This window comes from Cyanistes caeruleus, chromosome 5 (assembly GCF_971803275.1).
Source record: "Cyanistes caeruleus chromosome 5, bCyaCae1.hap1.1, whole genome shotgun sequence".
Classification (NCBI taxonomy): Eukaryota; Metazoa; Chordata; class Aves; order Passeriformes; family Paridae; genus Cyanistes; species Cyanistes caeruleus.
In genome coordinates, this window is record NC_141705.1 from 28351672 (window position 1) to 28365352 (window position 13681).

A 13681-nucleotide genomic window follows, 5' to 3' on the forward strand; every position below is an offset into this window, starting at 1 on the left:
GGCTATAGAACTAAGAGTGTCTGAGGCAAGGCTTAGGTATTTGGAGCTAATGTGAATCTGACTTTATCTTTTTGTCTCCCTGTCCATGATAGATTAAACTAAAATCCCAGGAAGTACTATGATCCTTGCAGGTATCAAATTCTTAGAGCAAATTTTCTAGTTATGTTTCATTCAGAATAATCAAGGTGATCATTATTCCATTTTTAAAATTCAGTAGTCAATAATTTTACATATACAAGGCTATGAATAGGTTTCCAGCATTTTTTATTTTGGAGAAAAAGGGAAAAAAAGTCTGACATCTGAGGTTTATTGATTGACATATATACATATTCCAACATGAAAAATAAGGGGTGATTCATACTTTAATTATTGATTTAATGTATATTCTATTATCTTTCTGCCCTGTATACAATAATTCTTGTATCTTACTATATTTTCATTTATGCACTGCAATTTGCTGTCAAATTACATTCAAGTGTGTCCAATGAAAAAATGCATAATGTTAATTAAGCAAACTTTCTACTCTCTCATTACTTACCATTAAGTTTTAACATCCAAAGACACAGGGATGCAGCACTCGGAAAAATGCTCTAGGTGATTTTAAGATGCCATAGTTGGACACCTTGGATAAGTTTAATCTAAAACATTAAAAAGTAATAGGACCCAGACGAGCCCACTGAAATGTCCTAATAGTAAATGCCATCATTTTAAAGTCAGTAAATTGACTTGAGAGTTTTTAAAAAGAATATGATGAATCCAACTAATATAGAGGAGAACGTGTGTACAAAAACTCACAGAACATAATATGGACGGAATATATTAAGAATAAATCACTTACACCTAAGCTAAGGTTACTTGACCTAACTCCAAGGGTGTCTGTTTCTTCAATTTTTTAAATAAAAGGTAAGGGTTAAAATCATTATTAATGAGAAGGCAGAAAGTTGAATGCCAGATGTTTACTAATTTAAGTCCATCTTGGAAAATGAACTGAAGTAACAGTGGAGTTGAAAACATTAAGCAACAATAAGAATCATGGGAATGAATAAAGACAAAATACTGGAGGGGTGAATGTCCCATGTGTGAATTTCAGAAGCAACACGTGGTGATTTTAGCCTTAATTAAATTAATCATGAAGACACAGGATTATTTGTTTTACCATATATTTTCAGTCTGTTGAAATTATTTAATGATTAGAAAGAAGTAGAGAAAGCAGTGTTTCCACATTCTTTTGAGTGGGACAAGTTCCAGCCCCTTACCCAAATTATTGGTCCCTTGAAAAAAGAAAAAGCTTATTATGTTTCTTTTTTGATTTCTGCTGAACTTCCTCTGATTAGAGATCATATCACTTTGGTGATTGTCACTAATAAATGCCTCTACAATTATTTTCCAAAAAGGACTGGCAGGAGTCATGGAAGGGGACAGAGATTTTTAAGATAGAAATCCAGTGAGCAGGATCCTCTGGAAGAACTCAAAACGATACATTACTTTAAAATGTTTAGTAGAAATAATCAAACAATCATTCACTTCACACACTCCATGAACAATGGTCATACTTGTCCACATGGACAGCTTCCTGCAAATGATTTCTACAACATTGTTATTGCTTAATGATCCTAAATGCCTTTGCAAATGTAAGGCTGAGCATTTAACCATGCTTTTCTGTAGCAATTAATCCGAAACTCTTCTGAGCAGGTAAGGAGATAGTTATATAATGTTCAAAAATCACAGTAGAATTGAGTCAAAGTCTATACTGTTTCTCAGCAGTTCTGCTGGCAGTAGTACAAGGAAGGATCTCTGATTTTCTGTGATTCTCATTATAAATCACAGATTAGTGCTTAGCAGTGCACATACATGCACTTCAAAAAAAAGCTTTCACTGTAAACTTTTTATTAGTTTTATTTTCTACAGACTCCTTAGTAAATTTGAAACTTAATCATTTACTATCTACTGATTTCTCCACTTCTTTGCCTATGTGCAGAAAAAAATTACATTCAGAAATACAGCCTCACTTGGTAATGAATTTTTGAAAAGTGTGCTTTTGAAACGCTAAATGAGAAAATCTGGAACTGTTTACTTTTACTTGACCTATATATTCTGCAACAGCTCATAAAATATCAAACTGGTTTGATGCTATTGAACAAAACTGCATACACTGGACCTTAAAAACACCCGAATATTCCAGTCTCAAGGGAAAATATCTTTCTCTAGAATTCTACTATGGGAGGCAGATCATATATAAAAACCACTGTATTTTACATTTTGTGTGATAGGAGTTTGTGGGGTTTCTGTGACTGCTTAGAAGAAATTGGAGTCTATCAGTGTTTTCATATCTATGAGTCATTTAATAGGCAATATATATACTACTAAAGCAGATAGTTCTATGTTAATCCAGACTTTTTTTTTTTTTGGAGAATACTTGATTTTAAAACAACTTTTTGAACCACACCTACTTGAGGTCTTGGGAAGGTTCTGCTCTGATATGGGGTGTCTCCACAGAGTGCCCAAACACTGCCCCTTCCGTGCCTAAAATACATAAATAAAATACAGTACAATTACTTTGGAAAATAAAAACACATTGAAATATATGACCACAAATCGACACTATTAAGAAAAAATGTCTGATTAAATCCTTTATTAATAACTATAAATGTTGCTTCATATTTACATTTTTCTTTCTATATCAAAATGTGGACCAACATCCTATGAAACTCTGGATTTCTGCTTTATCACATACAAATCTGAAACACCTGCCAAATTTTTTAGCAATGGTTTGCCTGAATGCGTATCTCTGTATTTTACAGAGAATGGAAATGATATCATAGATTTGTGTGGCAAAAAAACAGTAGAGAAATATCTGCTACAGTTTACATTCTGGTTATTTTGCATACTTATGTTGAGATGCCAAGCTTTTAGAAGTTTTGACATAACTATCTCTTGCCTGAAGTTCCTGGCTCAGTCTAGGTATCTGACAGTTTCAGAGTTTCTTTCTGTCAGATCTTTCTCATTGAAAGATTTTATTCTGTGCTTTGGGTTGTGTAGTAGTGGACACTGAGGTATCTCCTACTGGGCATTTAAAATCCAGGAAAAGAAAATGGGTAACAATTTTCAAAATCTGAATTGAATTTTGATTTATATTACTAGGTCCAAGCTGAATATGTTAATTCCACAGTTTTCATTAGATGACCAATATTTTTCATTGAGAAACTCCTCTTCAATTAAAAAAAATAGAACTCTAGTAAGAACTTATCTGAAGTTACTTGAAAAAAAGACAATCCTTTAATCAATTTTAAATAAGTTTCTTGAAAGAAAATGATGGAGGGGAAAAAAGGCAAAAAGTAATAAGGATCTTTGTTAAAATAACAGAAAACTTGAGAAATTTATATGTAGGGAACAACACTATAAAATCAGCATTTCTCTTACCTCTTCCCTCTAAGGAATGAACACATAAAAGTTATTTATACCACTCACTTTATATTGAATAGATAGAAATAGCCTCTGCAGGTTCTTAGGCATTTGAAGTTTACCTCCTTTTCTTCACTCGCTGAACTATTATCATGCCTATCCTTGTTTACTGATTTATCCAGTATCATTGTTTTTGTCATCCACTTACATAAATTTTAATTTCCTTCTCTCAAGATGGTTTACTGGGCGTTCTGTAAGGCAAATAACCTAGAACTAGGTAGTCAAAGTCTTTCCAACAGAGAACCTCCAGCTAAGGTGAAAGAACTCAATAAAAATGTGTAAAACAGGTAATGCATTTATCTTCTATCAAAATAAGATCAAAGAAACTGTCTGGGATAACTATAGCTCATTACTAAATATTCTTGAATTAACTGCTGTATTTCAATAGCAGAAGGATTCTTTTGTTCTGAGACTTGAATTCTGAGCAAACCTAAAAATATACCTACAATATCTCAGTAGCTCTGCAAGAAGTGCTCAACAGAACATAGGCACATTCTAATTGCTACAATATTTTAAAGTACTTTCAATTTTAAAAAATGTTTAAATATTTTGTAAACTTTTTCAGAAACTCTGGATGTCAAAGGTAACTATTAGATACTTCTACAGTTAACTAATGATACTTAGTTTCAAACCCTTATCAGGATTTGAAAGCACAATGAGGTTAAAAATGTCAAATTGGTAACATTATTTTAATGTTAAAGGGAAAATAACCTGAGCAAGATACCAAAAAACCCAACAACATAAGCAAACTTCAATCTGGTCATAATTTTCCAAACTCCACCTTTATTAAAAGAAAAACAAAAAAAACCAAAAACAACCAACCAACCAAAAAAACCCAAACCCACCCAACCCCCAAAATCTTCATTGTAAAGTGCTTTTCTAGTATGAAGACAGAAGAGAAGAGTAATGATTTAAAATTCTAGTTTTTTATCTACAGAAATCTATAACCTTCACAAATATTCTGGCAAAGAACACTGAAAACAAATTTATTAAAACTGCTGCTTTGAAGATCTCACAAAAATACCTCAACAAAATCCACTTTCTATTTTCAATCTTTGCTGAGTGTTATGGAAAACCACAGAAAGAAGAAAGGTAGAATCTCTTTTTTCCTAGTATTATTGCTAAATGTGCTGTGCAGAACCTGCTTTTTAGATCTGGCAATGACTGAGATTATCTTTTCTTTAAAAGACTGGAATAGCATGTCTGTATAGCCAGGCCTTCTGTCACTCTCTGGGAGCTGAATTTCCAGAATCAAAGAGTGTGATTCCAGATTCTATTCATATTTTTCATTAGTAAAATGAAATACTTTCAACACCAAGGCCCCTTTATATTTTTGAAGGTGGCTGTCTGTTATGAAGATGTAAATAAGTGGGCAGAAGGCAGAGCTTCCAGACTTCACTTAGGAGAAGACCATGCCTGTAATATTTGAAAGAGCATTATCAATGCAAGATGCACAAAATTTGCTTTAGTATGAGTCTGACATTAAATCAATCAGAAGTGCCAAGGGTAATATCAGGGAAAGAATGATAATAATATTTAAATGACAGCTGATTATAACCCAGCTTTAGTATTTCCTCGCTTTAAGCATAATTTTTTTGAAAAGACAGGGAATTTCTTCCCTAAGAAAACAGAAATTTGAAAGAAAGACCAAGTTTTTCAAGCAGGCTGGAAATCCAGGCAGGTAGAATTAAAGACAAACTGATATAATTAAATAAATAGAGCTAAAGCTAAAACCAAACCAAATATACACTTTTTGCTATTTGAAAATGCAATCTTAATGGTTTTTTCTTCTCATACAGCGTCAAAAGCAGAAGTATAGCAGTTCTTGTGGTAAATACTTTATCCTTTAAAAAAAATACCTTTCAACAAGTTCCAGAATATCTTCAATTCCCTTTATTACATAGTGGAATAAAAGCAGACACTTTCAATTATCTTGGTCTTAGTAAGAAAGGTGAAAAAGAACAGCCAACTGGAATTTACTGATCTGTTTCCAGCAGTTAAACAGCAGGACCAAAAAAAAAGAAAATTATCAGTATTACTAAAAAATACAGAAGAAAAACTATATTATCCTTTTTTTTCAATTTACTATATGTAGATCTGTAGTAGTTTGATGGGAATTTGGAACCCTTAAGTATTCTTAAGAAATGTGACTATGAACGTACCTTCTAATGATATAACTAAATAAATACAACTATAAAACCAAATTCAAAGTACATGGCATTATTCTCTAAATGAAAGCAATATCCTTTAGGTATTTAATGTTAAAAAGTTAAAATACTTATTTTTTACAGAAATAAGAGGATGTTCTAATAACTGTATTCCCAGACTGACAGAATCATAGCCAAGACCTATATTGAGAGGAGTGAAATTCTAGTGAGAGATGAATGAATACAAAAAAAGGTAAAAAAAAAAAAAAAAAGGCTTGAACCTTAAGGCCCTTTCAAGTACAGCTCAAAAGGAAGTAGTTAGGAACTGAATTCAAAGGAACATGAGTTAGAATGGATAACTATAAAAAGTGATCCTTTTAGAGGAAATAAAATCAGAAGGCCACGGAGTAGGTGCAAAGGATCTAAAATCAAACCTGTGAGTGTAACTGATCAAAATTACTCACATCTTCAGCTTCCAGTTGAAGAGAATTAGTTAAGTAAAACTTCACTGAGAAAGAAGCATCTGTGCAGTGAAATTACAGATCAAAGAATACCAATTGTTATAGAGGTTGCTGGAGAAAACTCAGTAAACAGCACAAGTCAGTAAAAGGCCAAAAGTTCAATTCTGCATTGATAGAGAAACCTCTTTATGCATAGCTGATTTATAAACACCACACCTTTAAGAAACTTCTTTGACACAGAGCAAATAAAAATTACCCTTTTGCTACTAACAAAAGCAGTCATATGTTCCTGCTGAAATGGAACAGTCAGAATTCAGAAGGACTCATGCAAACTACTAATTTCTGCTCAACATACTGGTTTCTGAAATTCAGCCTCTGGGAAATGACAAGTATCCGAAAAAAAATGGAAGTGCAACATTGGCATTTGATTCTGGATTATATTTGCTTATGTGTATTCATGCTGAGGAAGTTTTTTCGTTTAGTCAACCGGACAATAATCTTTTCATACTTTCTGAGTAGTCAGTTTACATAAGAAAATGGTACCTTTCAGTGCCTTTTTAAGTGACTATGGTGAAAAGGCCGAGGTTTTTTTAGTTTTGGGTTAATTTTTTGGGGGAGCTTGTTGGAGTGTGTTTTTTGTTTTGTTTTGTTTTAAGAACGCTGGCTAAAGACTTGATAAGGCAAGATCTATAAACTAATGAAGTTTTTTGCTGTGGAAAATGACCCACATATTCCATTATCCCACTCCTTCATTTGATTCATGTAAGTAAGTCACCTGACAATGGAATTGTCAACCATTTTGATGTGTACATTCTACATGCCACTGCAGCATCACAGACACAGCTCAGTGTTACCACCTTGATCTTTCACTAGGTTTTTCAGAAACATCAAGTAACAATTAATGAGATTATGCAAGAACTAGATTGGGATGACAATTTGTCCACTGAGTTACAGACCTTAAAGAAGGATTTGTAAAATATTTAGTATTTTTGAAGCTTGCAATTTTATTTGTTGCACATTAATTAGTTTAGTTAAAACATTGACAGATTTCACAAAGAGGGATAGATAACCAAAATTTCATTAACATGAAGAGACGTTAAAAACACAGGCTATGTGTTCTACATTTGGAACCTTTATGTTCTAAAAATTTATTTGCAATAAAAAATAAAATTCTTAATTCTTTTATCATAATTTCAGATAAAATTTGAAATGGTTTTTGAGAACTTCAAAAGCTGTTGCTTAACAATAAGACATTGGAAGAGCCAATCACTTCCAGACTGCAAAACACCCCAGAAATATTCAACTGTGCAAACCAATGATCATTAAAAGGTGACATAAAAAGTTTGTTCCTTCTTTTGTAAAAGTCCAGTTATTATAGCTTATTTTGGGATGAATAGGAATGCAGCTTCTGGCCTTCATGTTGGTTGTGCATCTCTTCAAGACTCACAATTTTTTAAGTTACTTGAAGTGCAATTTAGCTAGGTACTTGTATTAAAAAGTAAGATTCAACTGGATTTTTGCTATGGATGTGTACATGACTAAAATGAAAAAAAGTGAGTTATTTTCTGAAAACATGATTGACATGATTGCTGGCCTTTCAGGGGGTTTTGCAGGGTCCCTCAGCAGCAAAACTGACTAGTGTTAAATGATGAAGGTTTAAGATATGACACTGATAGGGCCATATATGAGGTATATTATAGGTAGGAGGTTGTAGTACAGCCTGACTAGATGCAGTTGTTTACTTCTAAACTAAAGCATATGCATTGAAATTTTCAGAGGTAAGCTGTCATTAAAAAGTAAATTCTAAAGGGAGTGATTTAGATTTATTTCTCAAAGCCCCTAAATATGATTAATTTGTGATGCATATTTCTGTCTGGTAGCCTTAGACTTCTATTAAGCCTTTCATTTAAACAAGAAGCAACAAGTTCCCCAATAAATTCAGCATCTTCAGTGAGCTAAATTTTGACCAAAGCAAATGGCAGCTCCAGGAAATACTAGCAAAATCACAACAGTCAGTATTTATCTTCTTAAATAGAATCTTAACTAATTAAATACAAACATTTGAAATACAGATTCCTAACGGTGGGCAGTTGAGACACCTCTTGTCTTGCAATGTAAATGAAACTGGATTGTGCCTATCTGTTCAGTTTCTTAGCCATGAAATTGTTTGAAGGTTCACATCCAAAATCTATGTTTGGCCACTGCTTGATTTACTTTTCAGAAAAAGTAGTTTTGAATAAAATCTGGACTGAGAATAGAAGTAACATAATTCAATTAATAATTGGAAATGGTTATTCTAAATGTTCCCTCTGAGATGAAAAAGCCAATATATGTAAATGAAACTGCTGCAAAGTCACATTAAATCTGAATAGTTCCTCAAAACGTGAATGAACTTGAAATATATATAAGGGGTTTAGAGAAAAGAGGTTTTAAAAACATTATAATTTCTGCAATATCTTTTACTTTTTCCCCTATTACGTATGGCAGACACAGATACACATGACATTAAAAATGATGAAATATAATCATTTTCTGCTTGAATTGATCCAGTCTCCTTGAAACTTTACAACAGATAGATATATGAATAGACTTAAAGCTTATATTGAGATTTCACAGTAAATAATTTCTAATATCCCCCTCCCCATTAAAATTTATCATCTTTTCATTTAAATAATAATCTGGATTTGCACTTTTCTTAAAATTGTGCAAATGATTTTGGGTTCATCAGAGTTCATCAGACACAAAAAGTGTCCCTGTCTACATTCAGAAGATAGCACTTTAATGCAATTATTTTCATATTTAATAAGTAAAAAAGATCGTATTTTCACTTTGTTCTAGTAGATAACCCTAGATTTTGGAACACTCAGGCTTATGCTCTAATGAATAATTAATGAGTTTCAAAGCAGAATTGTTTCTCTGATGAAAAATGAATGAATCAATGAATAAGAAGACTATCAAACCACAGTTAATAGCTTCATAACCAGGGGACTCACCTGGAATGTAAAGAAATGGTACATAAACTTGGATATCCCAAGTACAAAATAGGAGAATCAGAAAATTGTTTCTTACACAGTTCCAAGAACAAATAACAATAATTTCCCATTTTAAGCTTTCTGCAAAATACACCTGCCCACCCACAAAAGCTAGCCAGGAATGTCTATCCAATTTCATAGAATCATATCATCATTAAGGTTGGAAAAGGCCTTCAAGATAATCCATCCCAGCCCTTAACTGATCACCACTTTGACAATTAACCACAGCACTAATTGTCATGCCCAATCATTTCTTAAACACTTCCAGGGATGGTGACACCATCTGTTTCCTGAGCAGCCCATTGCAATGCTTGAACACCCTTTCAGTGCACAAATTCTTCCTAATGTCCAACCTGAACCTCCCTGGTGTAACTTGAGAACATTTCCTCTTGTCCTGTTACTAGTCACTGGTGAGAAGACACCGACCCCTCCACTTTCAGAAAGTTGTAGAGAATGATGACGTCTTTCCCAAGCCTCCTTTTCTTCTGGCTAAACAATCCCAGATCTCTCAGCTGCTCCTCACAGTACTCACTCTCCAGACCCTGCACCAGCTCCACTGCCCTTCTCTGGACATGCTCCAGCACCCCAATGCCTTTTTGAAGTGAGGGGCCCAGAACTGGACACAGGACTTGAGGTGTGGCCTTCACCAGTGCTGTGTACAGATGATAATCACTGCTGTGGTACTGTTGGCCACACTATTTCTGATACAGGCAAGGATGAATCTGCTTCTAAAAGCTCTAAAATGAAATCATTTATGATTAGCTTTTGATAAAAGTAAAGGGCATTTTCTCTTCAGTGGTGACATTCCATAAATAAATTGTTTGATTTTGGAAAGTTAAAGGCTCAGAGGAATTAATGAGGAATTTGTCCATTAAGTCTAGCCATCACATTAGCTGTCTAAATTAGGAAAATGGATTACCTATATTTTATTTGTTGCCAAAATGCAGAAACTGGAGAATTATTTTCTAGAGAAACCTCTCTAGAGGTTAGTTACTAACAACAATGGACTGAGACTAGAGCAACAATGCAAACAACCCAACCACCTTGAAACTTTTGCTTTTAACACCTGATCAGCAGTTGATGATCTGAATTTTATCTAAACTGGGAAAACCTTGTTTGGAAATGCCACTTTAATCACATCAGAAGTCATCTAAGTTTCTTGTCTTTAGCATTTTAACTGCTTCATAGGGTACCATATTTACCTTTTATTAGCCTCTCTGTGCCATATGGAAATGTACATTTATTTCTGTTTTCTTTGCCATGACTGAAGAATTGTTATGAGTATGTGATAATTACTGTTGCATTCATATATTTTATTAGATTGTTTTATTTATGCTAAGGAGACCATAAAGCAGCAAGACAATTATCCAGATTTTTTAAATAGCTGTACTATAGAATTTTTACAGTATTGGAATTAGCATGGCATTGATAAATTATAATCAGATACTTAGATACGTGCGTTTGTGCACCCTGTAGAAGTTCACCATATGCAAGTACATAGTATGTATTTAAAAAGTTTTTAAAATGCTTCCAAATACTTCTAAATAAATACAAAAATTAAAATATGTGACAAATCTTCACGTGTATTTCTACAACAGCAAAACAGGGATTTGTGGATATAACACATTTTGGTGCCTATTAGACCAAAATTTAACAAAAATACTAGCAACTCAAATTATTGAAAGTCTTTATTTTTCAGATATGAGAAATTAAATGAAGCTATAATATTAGTTCCTTACAAGGTTGTTAAAAGGTTTCTATATAATGTTAGCACTAGTGATTATAACCTATTATGAGTTCCTATTCCTGCTCTTTATTAATGTTCTGGTTTTCTCTCTAACATAGATGAATAAAGCATACTCAAACCTGGAATTAGGCAAGTTTTTATTGCAGCTTTAAATGGAAATTCTGCAGCTGTGAGTGGAAGTGCGGATGCGGAACAGTAATTTTGTCACTTAATATTCTCACCTTCAAGTCTGTATGGCCACGAAGCAATGCTTTTAATTTAGCAACAAAACGTAAGCAGATGTATTTAAACCAATTAACTGCAGTGACTTGTAAAGCATCAATGGCTGTGTTAGGAAACACATGCCTATTTGTTATGTGTACTAACCAGAGGAAAGGCAGCCCTTCCAGCAGGAAAGGACAAGATACTAAAGCATAGTGTAATATGGGAAAGTTGGATGTTGCAAGTAATATGTTGAAAGTTGAAATATGCATCTTTTGCCAAAGACTCAGATGTTTTTTTTCAGGCAAGAACCACAAGAGATGCTCCATATACCTTGCAGATGCTGTAGGAAGAGGGTTTATGGCAGTAATTTACTGCTAGATCTACCACTCCATTTTCAAGATGGGACTGAGCTGGCCACAGAGTAATTTATCAGTGCCAGTCTCAATAGTTCCCTCTGTATCACCAAGGAGCAGTATCCAGGACTCAGAGTACGACCACAATTCAGATTACTTGGCAAATCTTGCAACAGTCCAGCTCTGCTGTGAGTCTTGTGGCAAAACCTTCGTCTGGTCTTTGCTCTTTTACTCTTTGTGAGTCAGGAGAGACTCAAAAATCACAGTCTCATCACTGCTGCATTACAGCTATCATAAATTCACCTTTCACATACCTATCATAAATTCAGACTTTTAAGATTTAAGCACTTTCCACTGCCTTGCTACATACCAAGTCATGTCCAGCTAAAACTAAGCCAATGTCTAGCTAAAGCTAAGCAGGCTTTACTGCTGCATGAAAATTCGGTGTGGTCAGCTGCCACAGAAACCTGTTATTCACATCCTCTTAAAGTACATTGTGTTCAGAATAGAAAACTGAATCCTGGGCACCAGGACAGCCATGCCTAAGGAACAGAATGTCATATGATTTCGCAGTCATAATGAAATTACTTATTTTGCTTTATCATTTTTATAGTTAAAAACACAGAAAAAAAAATATATTTTCTTTGTCCAGCTATCAACAAAAGCCCTCACTAGTTTCAGAGACAGGTTAAGAAAATCTTTTTTATTTTTTGTTTTCTTCAGATCAACTCTAAGAGGTATTTATATTATCCACTTAATAAACCACCACAATGGTTACCACTCCCTCCTTTTAGCTTACACTAAAGAGAACATGACTGGGAAAACCTCTATTCTTTTATTCCTAAGCCTTCCAAAGAGATATGCTTCTTTTAGATTTAATCTTTCTTGTCCTTCAGTCTCTCTCTGGTCTCTAGACATCCCCATAAGTAATATATTTTGTTTCTTTTCAGCAGGATACTCCCTCTGCTCCTTTTCTTGTTTTACATTAAAATTCCCTTTAGTATCTATATAATTTTTTTACATTAATTTTTTGTCTAAATGAAATTGTTTTGAGTTACTGTTAGATTTGCTGTCAAGAAGAATAAAAAAGAGTGTTTTCATTAAAACTTCAAATTCAGAAATTCTAATTGTCTTTTCCTTTTGTTGTAAATCTAAATATAAGCCAGGGAGGAAAGGCCAAGAATGACAGTGACAAGAAAAAAAAATTGCAAATATAAAAAGCCTGAAAACAGTTCTGACAGCTAAAATATGAAACAAACTTGTTGATAGGTACTCTTTCTACACAGTATGCTTTATCTATTGCATTTTCTCTGCTCTACACAGAGAGTGTAAAAATAGATTTAAAAAGTAGTCCATCATTTGGTAATGCTGCTAGGTTAAAAATACCAAAAATAATACAATTGGCTTGCTTGATACAAAAATAAATACTTTTTTAAAAGCTATCTCCCTTTGATGTTTGATGAGAAAAGTCTTTCAGATGCAACTACCAATCTCACCTCATGCTTTCAACCATAAATTGGGACAGGAATTTTTCAAGGGAACTTAAAATTTGGCTACTTCCAGTATCTTGCTTTGTTGAACTTGGAACCATCTGGGATCATAGCATGATATCCAAGTACTTTTAAAAGATTTTCCATGCTGCTGTTATCTAGACCTCTGACCAACAAAAGACACTTTGTAGACAGTGATGTAGACAAAGGACAGAAAAATACCCTATTACACTGTAAGTAGTGCAACCTATAGTACTTGCTGTCATTTCTATTACACTTTATGAATTGAATTGGTTTAGAATGATGATACTTAAGGAAAAGGTCTCTACTTGAGCACTTTGGCATTTGTAAAGTGATAAGACTGCCTGCAAGGACTGGAAGGTATTTGTCTCTACATGACTGTGCATGTGTGTCTATGTGTACTCAAATCTACTTTCTAGTACTGTTTTTCTAGCATATTCACAAAACAAGGTTCAAATCTTTAACAAATAGCTTCAATGAAAGCCAAGATATGCACTAAAGAGCAGTTACCATAAAACTGAATTCTAATGCTTTCTAAGTAGGAAGAGGTAGATAATCATACCCCACTGTAGCCATTACTGGTATTGTTGTCAGGATCAGTACAAGTGCTCTTCATTTACTAAAAAAGTAAAATTTATGCTACTCATATTCAGTTCAGTTTAACAATGAATGTTACAACATCACAAACAGTGATGTTTTAGTGTTACAAACAGATGTAGTTTTAGTGTGGGCTACCAGCTACAGTACGATGAGTTTCTGAAAAG

The 13681-nt window shown here is 33.6% G+C and overlaps 1 protein-coding gene across 1 annotated transcript in view; it reads right to left on the reverse strand.

Annotated features, from left to right (window-relative positions):
* SGCZ (sarcoglycan zeta) overlaps positions 1 to 13681 on the reverse strand; it is a 255742-nt gene that overhangs the window by 22717 nt on the left and 219344 nt on the right. The window contains exon 11 of the mRNA XM_086888323.1: positions 2451 to 2523. Coding sequence (XP_086744449.1) covers positions 2451 to 2523 — 73 coding nt within the window. The remainder of the gene's footprint in view (positions 1 to 2450; positions 2524 to 13681) is intronic.